Here is a 26,234-nt window from a genome sequence, read left to right on the forward strand (position 1 = left end):
CAAACACCTACACTAGGACAATATCATTCCCTCTACCTACCACTATGCTTTTGGAAAAAAGACACAGGGTTATAAGATGCCTCAGTTGTCAATAAACTAGCAGTATGTCTTCATACTTATGCATGTGCATAAATTAAGCATCAACTTACACGTTTTTTGACTCTAGACTTATCGATGAAGTCAGGTCTGCACCAGTTACAGGAGTAGGTACTCTTTCTGAAAGTAAATTCATCTGAAATAAAAAATAAATAAATACCTCCTTACCGTTTATTTACACCATTTTTAAACTCCAGATCTTGCTTGTTCTCTTGTTATATATCAAAAAAACCACGATGATCAGGCTGTAGTCTAGACTTTGGTATAGAATAAATTATTCCACTACATCTTTTATTCCAGAAAAGCTTATTTTTTATTTCTTCCTTGGGTATAAACCATTTTAAAGTTAGTACATTTTTAAAAAAATCATTAGAATTCTTAAAACAAAAAATTCTTTTCTTTATACTTTTTAACTGGAGACTGTCAAAGCAAAGATCATCATTAAAATAAATAAATGTTAAAAAATAAGAAGGCAACTCTTTACTCCACTTCTGTCACAGGTAATGGAAATAACAGCCTCTGGAGTCAACAACTCAATACAAAATGTATTATGTAATATTGCAAATTTTATTGTATTTATTGACAAATTATATAAATTTATCTGAATTAGTATGCATACAATTGGAGCTACAGGCATATATAAATATATATACATACTTACATATATTTGATGAGTTTCTAATTTAAATTTTAAATCAGACATTTTAAAATAATTGGTGTGAGAAGCACTGTATATTGCAGATGAATGATTTAAGCTGTTTTATGTTTCTAGGGATAAAAAGCAAATTGCATCATTCAAGTGAAAGTGAGCAGTCATGAATTTATGCTCTTAGAAACACAACCTAATAAATCCATAAAAGATTCCTCTATCAAATTAGTCAGTTTCAGTGGATCTGTTAAGTTCCCCTTTTATTATCATTTGTGTAAATTTTGTCCCAGAATTCCAGCAGAATCTGTCAAGAAAAAAGTTGTTTCTTCATCAGCCTTAAAACTCCAGGAGACATGCAAAAAAGGAGTAAACAAATTACCAGTCTATCCATTAAAAAATTGTCACTACTGCTTGGAGAGTCTGAATTCCACCATTTTTGCTACACTATAAATGGCAGAATATTTTATAAACTGTCGATGTCTTAAAATTGAACAGTGACAGGAAATAATTTAAAAACTAATCAAGACAGTAGAGTTGAAAATGTGTTTTTCCTGTACTAACTCGTTGATTCCTGAAGTCCTGAATAGGTAGATTCCACTTCAGTCTCAATTTGACCTCCAAAGCAATGTGAAGAAATGGCGTTTTGTCAGTTAAATGTTTCATTATTTTTTTTAAATTCAACACATTCATCCTACTTATCCTGTATGCATCAAAACAATTTGTCTAAATGATGTACCATACCATAGTAAAGGATTTTAATGTGCAAAGAATTCTCTTGCGCATGTGTAAATGCTGTGGTGCTTTAGAGCAAATAACTGGATATGTCCCCTCAAAGCACACAACAGTCTGCTTGTGATAAATATTAGAATAACAGGTTAGCTCAAGACTGCCCAGTTACACAACAAAAATGCACAGAAATACAGTTATGTAAATCACAGCATGATTCAAGTGAACTAAACTCCTTAATTCAATAAAATCCTAAAATTCTCAATGCAAAGAAAAATGTAAGTTTCAAAAGCAACATTCTTTGATGAGATTTTAGTGTGACATCATTAGGATAAGTAATAATATATTTTATTTTCAGTCAAAATGTATTATTTCATGACCATATTCATATATGAAAGCAGAGAGAAATATCCACTAGCTGCTGATTTAAGTCTCTCATGTTCTATCCTTCTGATATTTTCTGCCTCAGTTTACATTGTGACTGTTTTTGAAATTTCTAATCATAATAAAAGCATACACCATTTGACAGGAAGAATAGCTGTTCCATTCTCTTTCCCTTGCATGCAATCTCTTTCCCACTTCCTTGACTCAAAAAAAAGAAAAAAAAAAAATCTTTTAGCCACTTTTTTTCTTCCATCTTGGTCTGCTCCTTTTCTAAGAAAATATTTTACAATCACTCGAGAAGGAAAAAAAAATGAGAACGTTCCATTTTTCAGTATAAAGTGAAACAACACAGGTAAATTTTGGTTTTCCATTAGGAGTTCCAATAACTATAGTTTAAATACGCATTCAGTTTAGCTGGAAGCCAAAGCTGAAGCTTTGCATGCTACCCTTACCTAAATGCTGCCAATGTTATTTTAATGGTTCAAATGTTTGACTTTTACTTCAGTGTAAACTTTTTGAAAAATGGTCTTGCAGCATCTATTGTCATTTTTCCATCTTAACTAATTTTTTATAATAGGTAAGAATTTTCACACTGCATATGATTAGCAGAACAATGAAAACAGAAAAGTTTAATGAATAAAGCGGTGATCCATATACCTTGTTCAGTAAATTTATAACAGAAAATAGAATAGACAGAATTATTGGACCCAAGCTCTTTCAAGCAGAAAAAATATTAGACTAGCAGTCAAAGTGAAGCTCGAGTGCACATCCTACATTTCATACGATATCCAAGTACATCGGTAAGACAACCACTCCTGCCTGGCACTTCTCATTATGGTCTCTTGAGAATATTTCAGTGGCATCTAACTATTTAAGTCAAGTATTTGGAATCTCCTTTTGTCCTCCCTATCTCCCATCAAAATAAATTAGTTTAACCTAAAAATTACTGAGACCATAGCTTAGGAGTTTATCTTTTCAAAATATCCCAAACCAAGAGTGAAAAGAAGATCTGTGGTGGACACTGGCTATCATGACATCAAGTGACACCTAGCATCAAGGGCAATGAATGATAAATCTCATTGGTGCAACTTGAGAACTCCTGGTTTAATCTTAAGGCACAGAAGTCTCAAACTAAGCTTCTGCTGGGTTCACATAGAGAAGGAAAACTTGAAAAGTAGAGCTTCATTCTAACAATTCCAAGCATTATCTCACTACTTATCTATAATATAAGAAACTTGAAGCAAAGACCAACTATTACATAAGCTGAATCTCTTACAGTTAGATTTTTTTCTCAGTCTCCCTAATCCAAAACACGATTTACCTTTTTCCAGGCCTCTGCTATAGACTCATGCAAGCCATAAGGAAGTAATATCTGCAGACCTTCACAAGTTCTATACATCTGACGACACACGAAAATGAAAGCTCCTTTAACAGCTGGCAAAAGCTCGGCTCCAGATAAAAGAGAAATATCATCACGGAGAAGCTTCTTTGTAAATGGAACAATTACATGAACAGCTGTAGGACTAGAAATAAAAGAACACTTTTAAAATGTTGGGGTTTAGTCATAAATAAGCCTCAAAACAAATCCTATGACTAAACTTATTTACATTTTTCTAGAGGAAAAGAAATTATGGAAAGAAACAATGACCCACTATGGCAGGGGCCAATTATGTAACAATTTGTTAACATCTGTCAGAAGAAAAGAAATACACAGCAAGTGATTTTATTTTGCCTACAGGTCTACATAAGCAAAAATGCATCTATTGTCTTCCATCCAGCCCACATAGCCATGAACTACACAGACTGTTTTATAGGAGTCCAGCTGGGAAGTATAACAAGAAAATCATTTTGGTTTCTGCTTGACCAGTGTTAAGGATATGTTAAGGCAAAATTTGTCCTTGTTCTTCCTTTTTCCTACCTGAGATCTCCTTCTGAAGTCTTCTAGGTTTGCAATGCAAAGCACAACTCCCTCCAAAATACTATCTTTTACTTCCAACCCCCCTTAAAAACATACGCAGCTTCTGAGAATCCTCCACTTGGAAGACACATATTCCAAACATTTTCATGACCTGCAGCTTAGATATTTTTAAAGGCTAGCTTCAATTTTACTGCCCTATTTCAAGTTTTAGCATCACCTAACAATATACTACCCACAGGATCACAGAGATCCTAAGTTAGGTACAGTGTTACAAATGCCAGCTACTGATAGAAGATCTGTCTCTACTAGATGTATTGAAAAGTGAATGGTACATTAAATCTATTATTTCAATAACTTAAGTTGATTTGTAATATTTAGTCTAAAAAAAACCAAAAAAAAAACCACCAATAAACCAAACAAAAAACTGCGAAGAGAGGCCTTTGGCCTGAACAGTAGCACAATGAATACAATGGAACCACATTCAGAGAAAGGAAAGCTCTCGCATGAATAAGTAAAAGAACAGAAATCTTCCCTAATAAAATTATTTCTTTGAAATGTCATTTCACCTGGTATACACCTCTCTAATACATTCTCTGAAACACTTACTAGTTTGCTTGATAATCAGATGTTGTACTCCAAACATAAACAAAACATATGACATTATAGATAAATGAAAAACAAGAAAATTAGTCTCATAAGGCTAATGTAACTCATTAAAGTACTCACTAATGCCATTTGTTAATGCACTCTTACCTATCTTCTTTGGCAGTTTTTTCATTTTCTCCATAAAGAAGAAGAGAAAGACCATCTTCTACAGCAGCAATCCTTGCCAAAATATCAGCTACATCAATTAAAGTGGTTTCAAGACAATTTATATACATCTATTTGGAAGAGAAAAATAAAAAGGTTTAAATTCAAGGATTTCGTGAAAGCTGTTTATTGATGTCTGGCTTATGTATGCAGAACCTGAAGATCTCCTTTCCAATGATTGCTTAACGGCTTAAAGTAAGTAAACAGCCTATGTTCAAACACCATCACACAGACATCTTCATCACAAACGACAATAACTGTCATTTTTAATGATATGGTAGAATCCAATTACTGCACAGAAGTAGAGAACAGACTTTTGTAAACTCCTTTTTCTCTTTTTCCACCATGAATGCCAGCCAGAGGTATAAGAACAATGCCCAAATCAAGGTGCAAAATTTGCTAAGTCCCTCGTTGCTGCATGTGCATTGGCAACTTTGCCCAGAAATGCAATTCCAGTTCCCAAGATTTTCTGTATCCACCTCACTTCTAGGCTGCAGTAGACCCAAACAGCCATTTGCTTTGGAATCATGAGGAAAATCTTCCCCACTGGAGCAAAGCAAAAGTCCTCTACCAATTTCTTATTTACATCAGAGCACTGTATAGCCACAACTCGGCTGTAATCAAGCAGAGTTGAACATCTAATTCAGCGATTCAGACTGTTCAGTATGGTATCATGACTAATGAATGCGAAATTAATGTTAAATTGGCCATTTCTTATTAATAAGTGAAGTCAATATTCCAATGGTAGACAAGCAGAACATGGGTGCTTCATAAAGAACCTGTGAGGAAGCAGCAAGGGCAGGATGGACTGCAAGGGATGAGAAGCCAGGAGCTGAGCATGATAACAAGGTGGGCAGAGGCAATGGCTTGCCATCGGATGGGCAGGCAGTCCCACCATACCCAAGCAAGGTGAGCAGACAAGGTCCAGTGATAGTAACCAGTTTACCCAACAGTCTAGATCCCCTCCATTTTGTGCAATACAAAAAGTTTGCACCTTTGTTAGAACAAATACAACAAATTCCAGATTCACAAAACATAAGGAACCCACTACAGCTACCGTGCATTAAATATTTCTGAACATGGTATTTTTTTAAATAGACAGTTACTAAGTCACAGGAGGGCTAAGAATTTGGTAAGAGTTCAGCCACATACAAGAGACAGCTGAGCCCAGCAGAAACAAAAAGAAGAAAGGGAAAAACTGTTAAAAGTTGAGGTAATTTCTTTTTAACTACTAATTTATAATAAAGAGAGACAGCTGTATATGCTTTAGAATACCACATGACCACAGAGACTGCCTGGGGGATTACACAGGCCTCCATCACAGAAAATCAATGAAGTATTGCCTTAGTACTGCTTTTAAATTTGACTATCAGTGTTCAAAGCATATGCAGGTTCGGTCATTTTTTGTACTTGAAAAACTTGGCACTGAATTTTTGCAAGGTATAGTAAAAACAAGACAATTTAAAGTGTTAATCTTGCAAAAGCATCCATAGATAGCCTTGTAATAAAATGTCTAAGTAATGCTACTGTATTCAGTACAGACACCCACAGAAGAACTAAATTATTGATATGATCAAGTTTTTGCAGACTATTGTTTTAAGCTTTACAGAAATAAATACTTTAAAATATTTACTTTGAAACTGATTTTTTTATATCTTTGAATACCATTTTTGTATAGGTAAACATATTTTCAGGAATGAATAGAGTCTTTTCTGAAGAATAAACAAATTGCGCTGAACAAATAATCAGAAGGATATTGACTAAATTCAGTTTTAAGAACCTAGATGAGGTATTTAAGTTAGGGACCCAGACATCTTTGCAAGCATGAGTCTCGGGAATTAAATTTGGAATTTCTCAGCCATTAAATACTCTCAAAATCTCTTTATGTAAGACAGCTCAGGCTCCTCCATGGGCATTTCAGACTCATAGCCTCTCTGTCTTGAGACTTACAGTCACCTAGATCAATTAAATCATCTCGGCCAAAACAAAGTAAGACAGGCTGAAATTATAACTAGACTTTTAACAACCTCATTAACGTTGCCCAAGATTTTTACCATTTTGATAGAAATGTTAAAAAAAAAACACAACAAAAGAAAACAACCCACACTCTTCCTTTTACCAATTGAGAAAATAATAATTTTTCACAAAGAATTACCTATTTTACCTATACTAACTATTGAGAACACTTAACTTCACGTTGCCAGTTGAATTTAAAAATTTAAAAAGGAATAAAAGTAGGTTGCCTTTTAAATAGAAGGTAGAGCAAATAAACGTCCAAGAAATATCCAAAAGACATCAGAAGGAAAAAAAAAAGCTATGTGCTTCTCTCAAGTGATTTTTGCTACCATTCACAAGATTTCAAGAAAACCAAGTCTGTCAATCAATCATAACCTACAGTACTTAAGGCATACTATGACAGCTAATGTAGAACATACTACAGAAGTTGCTATTTGTCTAAATAAATCTACATAGAAAACACAGAAAAATGATAACATTCTATAGATTTCAGAATTATTTGGAAGATTACTACAAACCTGTGTGCCACTCAGTAAACTTTGAACAGGATGAAGTAGGGCATCTATCACTGCATCCATATATAAACATTCAGCAGCACATCCTGTTTGATCACAAAAAGCTTGCAGAATCTCCATAACAAGACTTGCTGGAGAATAATTGTCTGGTGAACACAAGAAGTATTTATTAGTATTTTAACTTAAACAAACACATCTTTATGTTTTATTAGATGTTTCTGAATTATAATTTTGCTAAGCATTGATTTAACACAATTACAGGGAAGAAGGAAAGGTAAGGAAGGGAAGAAAAAAAGCTGCACAAATAACAGACTCAAATCAAAAACTGCAAAAGAAGTTACAACATGCCTCATAACAATGATATGTATTAGCATCTATTAAACACAAACATTTACCTGTATGTGCTGCCAAAGCTGTCTTTGGGTAACTTGGGGAGTAATAAATAAGCTGAGTAAACAATACCAACAGATCGGTTATGGATACACGATCTATTAAAAAAAAAATAAAAAGAGGAAAGTACTCTGCAAATTAATATGCAACTTTCATTTTACAAATGAAATGGATCTTGCAAACATATCTAAACAGTGCTTTGCTTTACTGAGAAAAACAACATGTGTACACCTGATAAAATAAAGGACATGTGCATCCATGGGACTCTACCGAGGTATTTCATGATCAACTAATAAGCCTTGACCTTGCTCCCAACAACAAACTTATAGCTAAATGCAGATTGGAAGCTATTGCTCCAAGTTGAATGCAATTATGTTAATAAATCAGACAATTTGTAAGGGAAAAGTTGCTATCTGTGAAGCCAAGGACACTATTACGAAGACAGACGGTGAGACTGTTACTTTTCTAAGGGAGAGAAAAAAGCAACCATCACCAACGGACCACTGCTTGAATGGTGTTACACAGATAATCCATAATTGAGAAAAGCACTCCATTACTAGATGTTTCTTCCTCAAAACTGCTCTACAGTGGATCTACTAAGTCTTGATTCTGAAACTAGAGGGACAAAATACCTTCAAAAGACAAGTCTCAGAATTAGTGGCCAGTAATGTTTTCAATTCTACACTGAATTCATAGAGATATTAATGTAACAGAACACTAAAATTTCTCTCACATACTTGCATTTGCCAACTCTGCACAGTGTATCACCATATGCACATCTCCCTGGATATCAAAGGGCTTTTCCATTCCACATCTTTTGTCCTTACCAACATTTCTGTTCACATGTACCAACTTTTTCCTCTAGCATTGTTTTTACCTTAATTATATGAATAGGCTAAGCTCAGAGCAATTGTTTTCAATTTGCAATTAGCTTGCAATACTGATTTTGTTTCACACCTGAAAAACAGTTTTGGTCCCTGGACATGTCTTTCTTCCAACCAATTATATCAATACGTTTGACAGAAGATATTACTCATACCTAGAAAGACTGAATTACTTACACACTGACCCAACTATCCTTCAACATGAAATTCATGTATTAAACATAAAGACAAAAATGATCTATTCAACCACATCCATCAAAGATTAAAAAACTATGTTGCTGCTCAGAATTGCCTATACTATCTTTTAAGAAAGGTTTCCAGGCACAAAATTATATTCTGTTCAGCAATGTCCACAACATTGCAGTGGAGACATATATTAAGTATGGATAAAGAGTTTCTCAACAGGTTCCATTTTCCTCAGCCCTCCCCTTACCTTTTTTATTATTCAGCTGTACTGGAAAGAGATTTCGGCCTTGCTTATAGATCAACAATCTTCCTAAAAGGCACAGTGAATGAACAAAATAGACGTACTGCAATTCTGGTCCAGTGTAAGAAGAGTTCTGCTTATCACCTTTAACAATAAAACCAAACAAATACGATTTGACTTTCAGTTTACTTTACAGTACCTAGCTACTACCTGCAACATACATGTATCATTTTAGATATAAAGACAGACAGCCCAAGTAACTAACGACTGCAATCAGTGTTCTCTCAGAAGACAGACACAATATTTTGGGAAGAAAAAGAACAGATAGAATGTCTTCCTCTTGAGGTAGCATGCAAAGACCTACAGAATGTGGATGTATGGGTACATAATCCAAGACATGCAAATATACTCACTACGATGCTGCTGCGAGAAGTCATCGACTCCCGAATTTTTATTAACTGATGCCTTGCAAAATTGAAAATAATCAACACATTGCTGAACAGCTGCACTAATCTGGGGGAAAAAAGCAGAAAATAATAAAATACCTGGCATTTTACAATAAAGTCATCCTCTCTTGAATCCAAGTACTGTCCTTTAACACAAGAACCTGAGTATCCACTTCACTGCAATTACCTCATGTTTCATTGCTTTGGATGGGTTACCCAACAGGAGGCAAAATTTTACAGAGCTATTAAAATACATCACTATTATTATTACATTATCACACTACCAGCTCCATAAGCATTAAGACAATCTATGAAAAAAAGAGTACAGAGAACATGCAAGTATTTAGACACATTAATGGCAATGATTGCCATATTGTCATTACTATGGAAGACTTTCATTTTCCACACATGATAAACTTTGTCTTGAATATATTTACTAAACTGTAAGTTTGGTTGTTGGGTGCTGTCAGTGCTATTCCTGTTCTTTGCAGAAGTGTATCATTATCATAGCATTATCATCTAATCAATGTATATAAAAGTTTAAAAATTATCAACATAGATTTAGAAAGGAATCGCAAGTATTGTTCATATGAACAAAGAACGACCTTTAGCTTTATTACAGTTTGGAGCTGGTAAGATTTATTCACAAGTGTAAGTAAAATATACAGACATACATAATAAAAAAATAATCTGATGTTTACTCTATGCTTATAAATTAGACTATGCTGCTCATAGACTTCCTATTATAAACTTTTTGTTCCATGGAACGTGCTTTATTCTATGCACACAGATAAATGAGACAAACATCTCTTAATAGCTGTCTGCATCTTTGTCTCCCATCTTGAGGTTTTATCTTAAGGTTTTACATTGTATTTCACTTGTATAACAAGATTTTACAAAATAGTCAGTCCTGTGTATATGAATGGATCACACATCTATATTGGTCTTACTGAAATCAATGAAACTTCCACCCCAGTGAAGAGATCTGCCCATACAGAATATGTGATAGGATTAACACCTACGTTACTAAAGATGTTTTCCCAGTTTGATTTATCTTGCTGACACTATGAATCCTTAATGCTTCATATCACAACTTAAAGAACACAGTGGTGGCTTTTTCATCTCTTTCCATCAAAAATCTAAATTCAGCATAGAGTTTCTGGTGTTTTTCATACACTATTTGCTATTTTTATACATTGTCAGAAATAATGCTAAATATGAATACAACATAAGGAAACAATAAATAATAATCCTAATTAAACACCTGCTGTAAAACTTCCAAATTTCCCGTTACTCAGATCTATCTGGTCATATACCTTTGTATTTAACAATGACTTATCTAAGCAAAGAGAAACTAAAAAGTTAGAAAGCAAAAGGCTCATCTAGCTAAACAACATGGAACAGCTCTGACAAAAGGAAAAAAGGGAAAAAATGTTCAAATTACAATGTGCAAAGCAAGAACAATCTCCAAGTAAATTTGCCTTTGGAAATACTTACCAAAGATTTATATTTCTTTTCCAAAAGCCTAAGTACCACTGTTCTGCTGTAATATGCATGCTAAAATGAAAAAGAAGACCTAATGTCAACTTCAAACATATAAGTTTTATTTTTTAATTAAAAAGCAGGAATTATCTCCAATTATGTTCTGTTATTAGGAATCTTGTGCACAGTACATATTCGATGTATCAAACCTCAGCTTGTGTAAAAAGGTATTATACTTAACTGAGCCTTCTGTTTGCAGTACACTTAACATAAGAAAAAAAAGTAATTAGAAAAATGTTAGCAGAACATGCAGTAAAACAGAAAAACAATAACTACGCTGAAATGTTAAGACTAAGTGTTTTGACATAGCCATGTAATCCTAAATTAGAGGTGTCTACATGGTAGGCTGCAAAAACCTCTAATGTCCACTGGAGGTTAGCAAGTTGTGTGTAGCGTATCATATATATAACTGTACTTTCATGCTTATCACTTCTTCCAGAATATGTGCATCTTTTAATGGCTATCAGTCAATTATGACAAAAGGACTGAAGTCACAAAGCGCAGTATGTTCTCAGAAATTCTATGAAAACTAGTAACTGAATAGAAATGGAGGGAGAGAGTAGTTTTAAAGGGTAAAGGGCATAAATGCCTAAAAAAACCCCCAAACTTCCTTAATTACAGTGCTCATTATAGGTTGTTATCAGGACACAACAGGTCTGTGATAATAACACTCATAAATAAAAGTTTTTAAAACATGAAAAAGTTATGGGGTTTTGGGTTGTTTTGGTTTTTTTTTCACTTACCGTCCACTTTTTAAACCATATCGCTTTGATATCTAGCAGAGCTAAGAAGTAGATTGGACTCAAAAAATCTGGAGAGGCAGGATGATTAGGTTCATCTTTTACTGACAAAAGTGACAAGGTACTCTCCACTACTTCTTCCATGTACCTTGTGACACAAATACAAAAAAACAAACAGAAAACAAATTAACTTAAATTATTCCACCAGTAACATTCAGGAACAAATTTATTGTAAAACCTTAAACCTTGTTTAGGTAAATCATAAATATGAACAACATTACCTTTAATTTCATCTTCTAAGCATATTAATTCTTTGTATTACCATGAATAAAACTGATACTAACATCCATGTGTATTGTCCCAAATTATTACATGTTTTGTAAGTCCTAAATATTACACGTTACTTTGTAAAACATCCAAACTATATTTGTTAAAAAGCACTTAGGATACTTCAAAAGATAAGCAAGCAGCTTAACATGACTCATGACTATTCCTATGCAACCTCCTTATTCAACTTTTCCCACACACTATTTTTATTTCACCCCTTATCACTGACCAGTCATCTTTGCATCGTGCATCAACTCTCTGCTAAAATTATATGTATCTAATTACATGCCAAAAATCATTAAATTAAGAAACAGTGACAGGTTTTTGAAGGTGACATACTTTTCTGGATGACGAATCCAGGAGGATGGAGCTTCCTTTTGGTACTCATTTAAAAGGCGGACCTGAAAAAATAATTACTAAAATTAAAAAAATAAATAATGCATAAAATTTCAGTAATGGTAAAAAACGTACACAATGTTCATTTATACCTTTTTAAGTAAATAATTTATATCTTTGTTAGATACATCCAGACCAGCTGAAATACGAAGAGAGTATTCTCCAGAAAGGAAGTACAACTCTAAGTGTCTTGCTAAAACAGAAGAAAAGAAAAAAAAAAAATCACCAGCATGAAAATAGTGACAAAACAGGCTATTATACAGCTTAATTATAAAAGTTAATCTATTTTCAGGATGTACATAATTCATCAAGTCTTAAATGTAATCAAATGCACATACCTAAACTTGTATAGACATCTTTTGTCATATTAAATGGAGAAGAAGAAAAGGCTTTTGCATAGAACCTAAGAATTTTCTCCTAAGAGAGAAAAAGCAAGCAAATTATTAAATAGTCACGTTACTGTGTATTATTATTGCACAATGATCAATATGTAGTGGCATTATTCTTAGTATTATATATTTATAGGTGTTGAGCATATTCTATAAAAATGTACAGTTTGGGAGCGCAGAAACCTACAGTCCAAGGAAATTTTACTCAAATACTTTAACTGACAGTACCAATGCAAACCATCACTGAAATACAAAGAAGTAGATCAGGGAATATTACTGTACTTTTCCATTAACGTTAATGGTTTTATGTTACTAAACATACCCGTGACTTTAACTAGCACTGGTTTAAAAGAAACCGTAGCTCTTCTAAGCTGAAAGAGAAATAAATGACAGCAGGTGGGGCAACTTTCCTATTTATTTGGTAATCACTTTAAAATTCAAAGAAAAAGAAAACAAGGCTTAACTGGGATAATAAATAACCTAAAAGAAGTTTAAGCAGCTGCCTCATCAGTGCCTGTGTAATACTACTATGTAACATTTTCTCATCGACATGGAGCATATATATGACTTAAATAGGAAATATTAACATGACATGTTTTACAGAATAATTTTGTCTTTTTTTTTTTTTTTTTACATCTGTTTGCTAGAAGACATTCAAACATCTTTATTCCCATTAAAAGATATGCTCCAGTCTCTAAAAACCCTACTGAAATCCTGTTGTAATCCTTTAAATCAAGACCTACTGGAATCATATAGTTCTTTTACTTCAAGAAGAGTTTGTGTGATACATACACTCATAATAAAATGTCTTGGGAATCTGCTGAATTACTCATAGTAGGTAAGTAACTCCTTACTCCTCTTCAGTACTCTTTACTATGGCTACACATCTGATAACTAAACACAGAATATTAGCTTACACTGAATGTTGCATCAGGATCTGACAGAGACATCGTCAGATGCTTACGCAGATTTGGCCAACTCTCAAAGTTCAGTACATCAGAGGGAGGGGCAAAGCACAGTGTCTGCAATGCTTCTTGGCGAACCTGAAGTAGTCAGAAAGATAAACATCACAAACCCATTCACAGCAACCTCTCAAATATGTAATTTAAAATATAATTTGGAGGCAGGAAGGCACAGCATCTGGCTGTAGCACAGATAAGGAATTTCAGAATATTTCTCTTTACTATACTTTTATGGTAGTTTAGACAAAACACTACACCACTGAGGAAAAAAAGAAAACCAAACATATATTTAAAGAAGCAACAAAACCATTTTATATACGTTTTCAATACTAGATAGAAGACTTATATTCTATTTTCTGCTTGTAATCAAATACTTTGTTATCAGGAAATATAAGAAACTATGGCCAAGTGATACAAACATGCCTAGCAGCTCTCTAAAATGTCAGTAAAGTGGAAACAGAGTTATTAGACACTGTATTTTACTGCTGAATTTTCATCAGCATTATAATCTAAATAATCTCAAATAACTTTTTTTGTTCTATTGGTAGACAACTGATTTCTAGTAATAGATTTCATATTCCTGAAAGAAACTCTAGGAAATTTTAACAATATTTAATAGCATCAGACTTTTTACCTGGTTTTCTAATAGAACTTGAACACAATATTTATACCAGTTCCTACCTACCATGCCTTTTTCAACTGCCAGACAATCCCAAATAAATCTAAGACAACACTCTCAAAATGATGTTTCTCCAAGCTTCAAAAATATCAGCAGCTGATGCTGATTGGTGGTTAGAGACCCAAATTAGTACTGCCACTGATAGAAAAAAAACTAACTTGGACTTTATACATTCCACCTGGCAGCAGCTTACTGGCAAATCAACAGGCAATTCTCTCTTCTGATAGGGATAACACAAAGGACAACACCGAAGTTACCGAGAAGGGTAAGAGACACATATACAGGAAAATAAGTGTCAATAACTTTATTTCTCACAGAACAACTTTTTCTAAATTAAAAATACACATCTGTAGCATACAGAGTCCTAACAAAACAAAAAAGATACTTCCTGCAACACTAATTTTTGAACCAGATAGTTATGAATGATGAAATACTGCACTGCAGAGCAGCAGCTGCACTGAAGCCAAGATATATCAACTAACAAAGACACTTCAGTACATGTGAACTCTGATGTATATACAGTCTGTTTTCCAATATGCCATAAATATTCATTTGTATTAACCCTTTTTTTCTGTTTTTAAACTTACTTCCTTAGGCTGAATAGGGTCAAGCCTTTCTACAAGCAGCTGTAATTGTTCTTGACTCATGAACGTGTAACTCTGTAACACACATTATAGAATGATCATTAGTATATTTTATTAAACTGAATAGCAGACAATTAAAATCATCAGTCTTTCTGATATCTAATTTTCTTTTAATAATTAGGACTTCAACATTTATACTGATTTAATATTAAAGTCAACATTCTAAATGTTTTCTGCTGTTTGCCCCAAGTTAAATTTATAGCAACAAAATTGGCACTACATATTGTGCTCTGCTGTACTTGAGCTTCCTGTATCTTCATAGAATTCCTTATAATAATTCATTCAGTAGGTACTATGGCATGGTGCAGTAGTCTAGAAATGAACTGCACATTACTTGGCTCCTGAAGTAAAATCACAGAATGTTAGATGATGTATTGTTTTTACCATTATTTAATCTTTTTCTTTGCAGTACTGGAATAGGTACTTTAGAGCATATGGGCATCACATTAATCTCATCTAGCATACGCTGTCTAAAGGTTAGATAGCTAGTATAAGCTTAGTACTTCAAAGTGAAAGAAAGGTAATTAATTTGGTTTAAGATATATCAGATGGAAAGGATGAACTTTTTCTAGGGCTGTTCTCAATCTCCACTGACAGAAACTTAACAATTTTGCAGTGCCACACTTATTTCGTAACATAGAGAGAAAACACACTGTACTTGGTTGAATGAGGAGTCACTGTCAGAACAGTTGTCTGTGTAATAGCCACTCTGACGTTCTTTCTTTGGTTTACTATCCAGCTCCTTATTACGCATCCGATCTTCTTCAAACTTGTTAATCAAAGATTCTATCACAACCATCATGACATTCTTCAAGGCATGCATCATTTCTCTGTATCTTCAAAGCAAAGATGATTTTAATATTAAAAAGCATAAAAAATCACTAATTAAAAAAATCACTGAATTGTGAATAACTGAATATTGCATAATGCTACTTCGACCCAAACTCACAGAATTTACACATATGAATGAAAAACAAATGCAAATCCAAAATGAGCAACAAAACATGTATGTACCTTAAATGTTTCAGATAACTATAGTTTAAAATTACAGTAAAATTCCTTTTTGCCCTTCTGAAACTATTCAATAAAATACCACTAACATAATCCTGTTTTGGGAGGTCCTTAAGAACAAAGTGAATCCTCCAAAAGGGAGAATCTGTCCCTGAGAAAACAGCCTAGTTCTCATCCTTGTTACTGTTTGTTTCTTCAAGTGGAACATCTAGTTTTTCTTCTGCTATAAACCTTGAGCAGAACCGAGAGAAAAGAACACATCATCCTGACTCAAGATCTTGAGTACAGGTCATGTACAAAAAATAATTTTCTTTCAACAAAACCAGGGTTTTTCTAAGTTACATATATTGAATAATAATATCCAGAAGGAAGCAATTCAAAATATAAGCTGCTTCAGAAAAACACCCTATTGTAAAATGTTGATATTTTATTTCAAACTATTTCTACTTTAAGACCACTATTACTTATTTTACAGTCACCAAAGATATAAATTACCATATTGTGCTTTAATATCCTCCTACCTCTCAAATGAAAAATATAATATACAGTCATATTTAGTTCATTGGAGCTTCTTCTACCAACTTTAACAAGCACAAGAACCCTAGGGTCCTAATCCTCGAAACAAGAAGACACAAACTGCATAATTTGAAAACAGTCATCCTAACATCTATTTCCTGCGTGGAAATACAAGCCAAGTGTAGTTGATTTCTAACATAAATGACTGTACTATGAAAATACAGAATGGAACACTAAGGAGTTAAATTGCTTAATACGTTTTTCTCCATAAATACCTTTAAACATACTACCTACCACAGAAAATGAGTAACTGTTATGAACAAAACTGGAACCTTGAATGATCCCGAAATGTTATCAAGACCATCACAGTGAGACCCAATAATGCTCGCTCAGAGTTCAGAATGCTTGCAGACGGGTGACAAAAAATGACCCTATAAAAGCATGGTTCATAAAACATATTTCTGTGTACTTCTAGAAAAGAAACCATCTGAAAATAAATAGAAAATAAAATCTTCCAGAACAGAAACACATGTCATTTTTTAATTCCTTTCTTACTGATGACACATACTAAACAATAAGCATCAAAGTAAATACTAGTTCCACCAAAAAAACACATGAAGTTAAAATTGTGCAGTAAGAATGAGTGAAAAAAAACAGTTCAGCTAAAGTAATGCATAAAATAATTTTAGTGGCTAAAATACATGACAGTCAAAAATTGTCTTTTTTGGGTTTGTCCTCTGCAACACATAAAAATGACCACTGATGCTAAAATAGTTGGGAGTTAGTTGATTTTCATTTGCCTACATTCACCATTGCTCACTTTAATTTCATTGTTTTCACACTGTAATGTTTCAGCCTTAGTAAAGCCCTCAAAGCCCTCATCATTGGCTCGCTATAACAAAAACAGAGAGGCAAGGACCTCATTCACTATGACAACGAAAGTATATTGTTTGCTTTAATTAAAGAAAAAATATTTTTAGAACTGCTTTAAGCATTATGATATAGTTGGATTTTTTACAGGAATTCCAAAAAACAATGTGATGCACAGATTAAACTTCTGAAGTTTTACCTATTTTCTGGAAGTAACAGCTGTATATACGAAAATCATTTTCGTAAGTACTAGTGACCACTGCTTTAAAGAATCATGGCGATTATCTGCCCATGCAAATCTGAAATCCAAAGCATGAAAATTCAGTAACAGAGCTACCAGCCTCTATTCCACGGACAAGTTATTTTAATGTCCACAGGAAGGTGAATAAAGTTAGTAGGGAAGAGATGACTAAGAAAAGAATTTAACTGGTACTCACAGAGGTTTTTCTATTGAAGGCTGCTTTACTAAATACGGTGTTCAAAGCCAATTAATCTGGACCATAGACCCTGTAATATGCTGACATGTGCATACCTACTGATTTCTGGCCATCTGACAGTCTGAGTCAAAAAATCTTAGACAATTATACACAGCTGGTCCACATACCAATTCCACATTATACAGATAGCCCTGCAGAAGTATCTTTGCATGTACAATAAAATACAAAGCAAGATAACTCAAACTTTAATTTTTAAACTAGTCAATGGAAGCAGATCTGACTAAACACACTACTCTCACAGGACACCTGGTTAGACAGCAAGGAAGAAATCCTTAAAAAAACCAAAAGTACACATGTATTCTCATTTATTTTTTAAAAAAAAACCACCTGGTCATGCACTCTCCATTTATATCTACAGAAATCATCAAACCTTAATACCTGATAAAACAAATTGTTCCTTTAGGCCAGCTTCCATATTACAACTGAATTTAATTTGCAGCAGTAAAACAGTATGAAGTAGTGATTCTTCTCTCAAATCTTACACCTACTGAACTCCAGTCCTAGATACCTCAAAAAATTCATAGACTTGCTACCGATCTTTTTATGCAATACTTCATAATCTTAATTCCAGAGTGAGAAGAAATACGACAAAAGCATTGTAGGGTGGGAATACCTGAATTGCTTAGCACTGATTTTTTGGAAACAAAGAATCACTTTTGTTACCGGTTGGTTCAGAATTTGTTCAAAACAAGTTCTGGAAAGGAGAAAGGAAGACATAAGAAGAAAAAAAAAAGTGAATTACATGTATATACTCACTCTTTTGATTCACGGGTCTTCTTAGTAACATGTTGGACAAGAGTGTCATAGCCAGATACTTCACCCTGATTTTGAGCAGAAGTACATTTTTCTGTTTCTTCTTCAATCACAGATCCCACTGTATTATTTATATATTGTCTAAGGTATTTCACAAACTCATAGCTGCAACAAAATACACAAAATTAACAGATTCCTTGAGCTCACCGTCAAACATACTCAACGTTATATTAGCATTCATTATCTTCTATCCCAGAAGACCCCGTTACTTTAAGGTAAGGGTTTATGACTTGCAGAGAAATAAACTTCAGTGGTGTAAAACACCACAGTAAAGTCTGATTTTTTCCAATACGGTCATTAACAGCATGTTCCAGGAAGAAACAATACCAAATAGTTTCTAATTTCCTTTTCTGTTTCTTCTAAATGTAAAAATCTACTCAGACAAAAGGTTAAGGTTTTGTAGACAAAAATAATAGAATATCAAGAAGTCTCGAATTCCAAAAGAAACATTACTTGGAACATCCTGAACATAGCACTGTCTTATGGTATATCCATCTGGTATTATTATTTATGCAGTATACATACAAAATGAGAACAAACCGAAAACACAATTCATAAATTCTACCGTATGAGCACGTCTAAGGTTTAAGAAAGTCAGTGTGTCATGATAGCATGCAGAAGCCCTCAGTCAAACTAACAAACTAACGGTCTGTGATTACATGTACATATTAAATACTAGGAAATTGGCACTTTGCACTCATTATTAGATACTCACAGAAACTCGTTTAAACAAAAGAATAATCAAAGGAGGATTTCAAGTGAAAGACTCTCAGTGGGTCCTCAAACACTGTGTTAGCTACAGGAACTGCTAAAAAGTAGTGCTCAGAATATATTTTTTTTAGTTAGTTTTCTGATTTGTATAAAGGACAAGGCAAACAGAAACACACAAAAAAGTAATCATACATAAACAGTAGATGCACATCATTATATTTTCATTATATCAAATGTAGATGTGCAACTTTCTGTTCATTTGGATAATACAGAGTGAGAAAAATTCAAATGAAAGTCAGTTCACCATGTAGGTACTGAGTCCAAAGCTATAAAATGCAAATATAAGTAAAAGCAACTGTTACAAAAAGTTACAACTTTTGCCTTTCTCAGATACTATAAACTAAAAGAAAATGAAATCATATTACGTTCATGGTACGTTAAAAAAATAAGCACAGAAATTGCATCTTGTATCATGATTTTTAATGTATGTACATGGATTGCCTACCTCAAGTTCCATCAGCTATAAGGGCCGGGGGGGGGGGGGGGGGCGCACGCTCCTTTTTTTTTTTAACCCCTTCATTTCCCACTTTAATTCCTACATCACTTTTGTTCTCAATGAAAGTAACAAAGAAATACATTTCAAGAAAGGTGCAAACAAGTTTATTTGCATTTTCATTTGTCTTTAAGGCTAGCTTTTTACTTCTGCCATAATAAAATGGCACATGACTCCACTGAATGAAAGCTTTCATAAAACTTTCTCCCATTTGTTTTCCAACAGTAACATTTCCAGGGTATACATTTTTGCAGTGGCTGCTTCGCTCTGAAATACACAGCAATCACATCATTATTCATGCCACTAAGTTTACGTCTGCTTTATGTCCTTGCCTTGATCTTCTGTATCATTTTGCCACCTTAAAAATGTTCTGCAACACAGAAGTATTTCAGCAATGATAGAACTACTTCCTCATATGTAGAATCAAGTCAGACTGAACCGGATGGGCTTACAAACGAAACACCAGGGAAAAAAAAAAAAAAAAAGAAAAACAGGGTTAAAAAAACTCTAGGACTTAAAGAAAAAAATACAACAGAAAACATGCTAATTATCTAGTTTACAATACTGTTCTCTACCATTGCACATAATTTTTTAACTTGATTCCATTTTCCTTTTTATTAGCTTTCTGAGGATCCTGTGTTTCTGTCTTTTGTACATCAAGGTGGGAACAAACCACAAAGCAGCATCTCAAAATCTGATAAAAATTCTGAGGCAAAATAACCATAAGTTAACAGTGCCGATCAAAACACTGAGCTAAACAAGTGCACTGTGATGCCAAAACGGCACAGAGTAACTGCTCAGAGACGAATTTTGTCTTTAAGCAGCAAAGGTATTTCTTTCGTGCAACGCTGGGGAGCTAGCCGATTTGCACCGGACAAACTAGCTCCAAAGTTTTCAGTGAAAAGTTAGGTATTTTATACAGTTTTCATGAGAGGTTACACAACATCTTTACATACATACTCATTTGATTTTGACACCTAATCATTCCATCCACAATAGGGGGGATCTGTCTAGGTGGAGTAGATCTTTCGATTTTCTTTGTTCCTGACTTGATGGTCTCCTTATCTCCTTCAGGTGCCCACCTTATCTTTTCTAATTATTCAGAGTACATTCCTTTCTCAACACAAACAGAGCATCACCCAGAGCTTTGTACCAAACTCATCCTGACTAATCTTTTTATTTTAAGACCTTGTTCTGTTTCAGTTGGACAACCCAAAAGCACACACTACTAATAAAGGAGCTTGTAGTCTGGATGGATGAGGTAAGGCTCAAGGAAAAAGCTTCTTAATTTTCTCGCTAAAAAATTGCCATATGACTGCTCTGAGCTTCCATGGAAACCAGCCTATATCGCTGTGGGTCATGAACAAGACTACAATACCTCCAGAAATATTCCAGGACCAGAGTAATGCTCACATTCAATCACTTTATTTTCCATTAAATGTAAGTTAAAACTTTTTCTCATGAAAAGAAAGTACCTTTAGGACCACCGATTCTTTAACATACCAGAAAGAGTAATGGATGCCATGGTTTCACTGTTTTAAAGAGGAAAGCTATGTGTGCATTGTTTCCACAGCTGTAGACTTTACTCCCTTACCCTGGGTATTCTCCTAGTAAGTCCTCAGAAGAAATATCTTACAGAAGTAATTTCAAGGTTTTGGTTGTTCGGGCTTTATTTACTGTATGTATCTTTCTTTAATATATCTTTCTTTAAATAAAAATTGTTTTATTTCAAAATTACATGCAATTTTCAACTTTGATATGTTTATAACCATCGTTTTTACTCTCATGCTTGTCACCCAGTAACCTGGTACTCAAAATTCGTAAGATGCCAACAAAAATGTTATCCGATACAATTTGTAATACAAATTAAAATTAAGCTAAAATACATTTTAAAGCATTTAGCACCTTCAGAAGATACAAAAGTTTTTAAATTATAGTGAAATTTTAGATAAACCCTAGTTCTATTTCACTTATTTACTTTTACCTAACTTCTACCACTCACAAAGCAATGCTAAAAACTAGACAAATTTAAAAGAGTGTAGATAGTCCTGCTTCTGAAAAAACTGGCAGGGAACCAGCTTTCTCAGAAAGAGTCAGGTCACAAAACCGGTCCTTATTAAAATGTCTTCAAGGTCATTTCAGCATGATATTCTGTTGACTTACCATAAACACATACTAAAAATCTCCCATGGAGTAAAAAAATAAGCAAGTTAGAATACCATGGAAAGGCAAGAGGAGTGTAGGCTCCAGAAATCTACATTGCATGTAAGCAATGCTGCACTGTCAAGTCTAGTTTAACAGAAACATGATGGGGATACATTTCTGCTTTATTCAAAACATAAATTAAATAACTACCTCATAAGACATACAAGGGTTCAGTAACATAAGCCAAACAGAACAATCAAATACAGAAGCCAGCTAGCCTTCTTAAAATTTACCTTATTTTGGAAAACAAAATTAGATTGTCTAGCAGGTGTAAAAACACTGCCTGACAGCCTTCAGTGAGGATTCCTTCTAGCTTCTGTTCATGTGTGCATTTAGTACGTTACATGTACATATTCATGAGAGTTGGCCAAGTTAGGTAGTTTTCTAAGTCACTCTCTCACAAACAGCTCATCAATTACCATTACAGTAAAAATACAATCACCAAAAGTGGAAAAAAGAAAAAAAAAAACAACTCAGAAAAATGGCAAAATTAATTTTATTCTCTAAATTAGCAGGTTTTGAGAATTGATCAGTGACAGGAATATCTATCTATATATAAAAATACATACACATTCACATAGAAATATAACTTGTAAATATTTCCCAGGAACAATATAGTTCAGCACATTTCACCTCCTTCAAAAGATTAAAAAAAAAGCAAAAATATTTTTACTTGTGAAAATTTTCATCTGTTTCCTCCAAATGCAAGAGAATCTCTTCTGCACATTCTACTGATGGGGCTCCAGTGATTTTTTCCTTCACACTCCGCAGCAGCTGCCTAAGCATAGACTGTAACAGAGCTTCATCTTCACTTGTAAAGTGAGACATCTGTATAAAGCAAATATAAGAATAAAAATCTCTCATAGTGTTGGGTTTTTTCCTCCCCTCAAGATGCTAAAATCATAAATCCCTTAAATTGTCACTTTTTTCCTGTTACCAACAACATGAGATTTTCTATCAAAAGACACAATCACAGACAAGAAATATTTGACAGAGCTTATCTTCAGATGAGCTGGAAACAAAATAATCATATCAGTTTTAATAAACCTCATGTTAGCTTAGTACAATATTCCTAAACAAGATACTGCATTAAGAAAAGCCTGAATATTCCTGTTCATAGTTGCTTGAGGACTTTCCCATCAAACAGGCACAAGACTACACCGTAGTTTGGTTTTTTTTTTTAAAAAAGGGGGCTTCTACAGATGTAATGACTGCATCTTGATGAGAACCCTCTACAAGTCTCTCAGCTGCTTCTCATCCACTACTACTACTCAGTTCTGATTTTTGGATCCCTCTGCTCAAAGCTCTTGCCATGCCCATGATCAAGGCTGCTGGCAGCTTTTGCAAGGGGTGGTGGAATTATCAGCACTATTTTAATTTCCCTGCAGCAATCAACTGCAGTGACATGACAGTCCAGTCAATCTAACCCTACAGCTACTGGGAGAAACTGGGAGGAGCAGCAGCAGCAGCGAGAAACTGGAAACAGTCCAGAAGACAGCATCTTATCAGTTTAATCTTGAAGGGTTGCAAAAAAAGCCTAAAAGCTCCCTTTCTATCTTAATTAATTAATTAATCTAAATTTATGGCTTAAACTTCTTTATATTCCAATCCCCAGTGGCAGGTCTAACATATATTTCTAGTTTATTTGAGGAAGAATGATTTAGAGACCTTTGAGGGGTTTTTATCAAAAAGGAAAACAAAAAAAAAGTCAAAGACTCTCCACGCGTCTGTGAATAAACAATATGCACACTTGGAAGAGACAATACAATAAATCACTTCTTTGTACTTAAACACCATTAACTAATAAAACACAAATAAAAATCAAAGCCATATAGCACCAGCTGGAGGAGTTGCTCTTTATGAAAGGTAACGTTTCCGAGTTAGCAGTTCTCTGTGGTAAGTAGCACAGCTGCTGAACATTTCACTTTCACTAAACATAATTCAACATTAACTCCATCATCTTACCAGAAATAGTGTTACAATTTAAAAAAAAAAATCTTGTAATAATCTTAACTCCCTGATTTGCAGTCCTCTTTCTTATAGTCTCAAGGTATTTCCTCAAAGTCAATATATTTTTTAAGTCTATGTAAACCACTCTCGTAAGTCTTATATTTTGATCTTATTGTATAGCACCCTAATCCCCTGCAAAAAAAACTTCATTATTTTGGTATAACTAGGCATTTTTAAAAGTACAACTAATCTGGTAGTGGTTGGCAATCCCTGCAAAGCCCCACTCAAACTATCCATAAAGACAGATCACTAGAATATTGCAGTTTCACCTCCAATTTGCTTTTAAAAGTCGTATTTGACTAACGTAAACACTAACAGATACTCATCTTAAAATTACTTTGTAAATGTTTGTGGTTCGTTGTGTTTGGGTTTGCTGGGGTTCTGTTTGTGTTAGTTCCCCCCCAGCAGCCGCACCTCCCATTCAGTTTCCGGGCAAGGTTTAAACCGTCGGTTTCTCCCCAAGAAGCCTGAGCACAAGCCCAGTTTGCGGAGCCTTTCCAATTTCTAATTCTGTTTCCCGGCACCGTCCCGCAACCGCAAATCCTGCCGCAAAACCCAGGGGACGATTCAGACGCGGCCTGTTGAGGCCAGCATTCATCCTTACAAAAGCCTTTGCTTGAGGCAAGGCTTGTAACAGAAAACCTGGCAATTTTAGCAACAAACCAACGACAGCAGTTCACAGAAATAGGAGTAGTGCGAGAATTCCTACCCCCTCCCGATTTTTATCGTCATTCCACTGCGTATCAGTTCTCGGCTGTTACCCGGTTGCTAGTGCCAACTCGTGTATGACAGCGGCTTGTCTTTTAACAAGCGTCAGGAGAGGAGGGTTCACCCTGCCCGGGTCCCGCTCGCACGCCACGGCTGAACGCACCGCGGGGCTCTGCCAGGGCACCGCTCCGGCACCGCCGCAGCCGCCCGCGCCGCTCTCCCCCCGCAGCCTCAAGGCGCCCCCCTTCCCTGGCCCGGCCCGACCCCGGCGCCCCGCACTCCCAGTTCCGCCCAGCGCCAGGCTCCGGGGGCCCGGGCCGGCCCCGCGGGTTGTGGCGAGGGGCGGCGCGGCCCGGGGCCCTCTCCAGCTCTGCGCCCCCGCCCCGAGGCCCCCGGGCCGGCGGGAATCACCTTGTAGGCGGCGGCTGCCCTCCCCGCCGCGGCGGCCGCGCGTCTCCCCGGGCGGCGGCCCTTAGCAACCGGCGGCGCCCGCTGCCGAGTCTCGCGGGGCCCTTAGCAACATCGCGAGAGGGGCCGGGCCGCCTCAGCCCGCCGGCCGCTCCCCGTGCGCGGCGGGGGAGCTGCTGCCGCTGTCCCCGCACGCCCCCTCGGCCCTCGCTGGCTCGGCGCCCCGACCCGCCGCCGGCGCTCGCCTTCTCGCAGGCTTCCCCGGCCAGCGGCGGCCGGCGGGGCGGGCGGCCGGCCACAGCCCCGCAGGCTCTCTTCGTAACGGGTCCGAGCATGTAACGGCCTCCGTTGCCGCGCCGAGGCTGTTTGGCTCCCGCGAGCGTTCTCTGCAGCGCGGCATGGTGGTCTCTGTGTTGTCAGCCAAATTCCTTAAAATGAAGGTGCGGAGGAACAGCACTGAGCTGGGAAATGATGGGTCCGCACTTGCCCCTCGTTCTCGCCTCCGTGGTGAAGCGCCCAGGCCACGGCAAGGGAGAACCCATGGCCTGGATAACAGACAGGGTTATCGATAAGCTGCCCCCTGCCACCCAGCAACACTCATTAACCATTCAGCGGCAGTTAACTCGGCTCTCCTTGTGTTCAGGCTGGTGTGTCGGGGCTCCCCTCCGTCAAGCCCATGGTGGCCGCCAGCCATCTGTGTGGCAAAAGTTTTCCGCTAAAATCAAAGGAATAAACTTATGACGATATTCACAGTTTACATCAGCAGGGGAGCAGATTGTCTCGATAAATGAAAATATGAGTGGCAAGGTATTTTCCAGTGCTCTTTAACTCTCCAGAGGAAGTATTACTGAAAGAGTAGATAGTAGTATTTTCTATTCAAAGAAATGCATAACACAAAACAGCTAAAGCATTTGTATTTAAAATCATTTTCCATTAGCTCCATTAGCTTATTTGCAAGCCAGAAATGAGTTATAATAAACCCTCATAATGAC

At 35.7% G+C, this 26,234-nt stretch overlaps 1 protein-coding gene across 2 annotated transcripts in view; it reads right to left on the bottom strand.

The window, feature by feature from the left end:
- The window catches only part of TBC1D32 (TBC1 domain family member 32), an 84,280-nt gene extending 58,945 nt beyond the window's left edge, over positions 1–25,335 (bottom strand). The window contains exons 1-18 of one of the 2 annotated variants that reach the window (XM_055810873.1): positions 25,246–25,335; positions 22,790–22,944; positions 18,591–18,752; positions 15,599–15,776; positions 14,884–14,955; positions 13,573–13,698; positions 12,605–12,683; positions 12,359–12,459; positions 12,210–12,271; positions 11,547–11,691; positions 10,759–10,818; positions 9,229–9,328; positions 8,822–8,959; positions 7,510–7,602; positions 7,118–7,260; positions 4,527–4,654; positions 3,177–3,378; positions 150–232 (exon numbers count right to left, since the gene is read on the bottom strand). In XM_055810873.1, the coding sequence (XP_055666848.1) occupies positions 150–232; positions 3,177–3,378; positions 4,527–4,654; positions 7,118–7,260; positions 7,510–7,602; positions 8,822–8,959; positions 9,229–9,328; positions 10,759–10,818; positions 11,547–11,691; positions 12,210–12,271; positions 12,359–12,459; positions 12,605–12,683; positions 13,573–13,698; positions 14,884–14,955; positions 15,599–15,776; positions 18,591–18,752; positions 22,790–22,944 (2,027 nt within the window). In that variant the 5' untranslated portion in view covers positions 25,246–25,335. Of the gene's footprint in view, positions 1–149; positions 233–3,176; positions 3,379–4,526; positions 4,655–7,117; positions 7,261–7,509; positions 7,603–8,821; positions 8,960–9,228; positions 9,329–10,758; positions 10,819–11,546; positions 11,692–12,209; positions 12,272–12,358; positions 12,460–12,604; positions 12,684–13,572; positions 13,699–14,883; positions 14,956–15,598; positions 15,777–18,590; positions 18,753–22,789; positions 22,945–24,835; positions 25,071–25,245 lie in introns of those variants that run through there. The other variant, XM_005242165.3, reaches the window with a different exon arrangement.
- Between the last annotated feature and the right edge of the window lie 899 nt (positions 25,336–26,234).

The sequence above is a fragment of the Falco peregrinus genome, chromosome 7, assembly GCF_023634155.1.
Source record: "Falco peregrinus isolate bFalPer1 chromosome 7, bFalPer1.pri, whole genome shotgun sequence".
NCBI classification, from domain to species: Eukaryota; Metazoa; Chordata; class Aves; order Falconiformes; family Falconidae; genus Falco; species Falco peregrinus.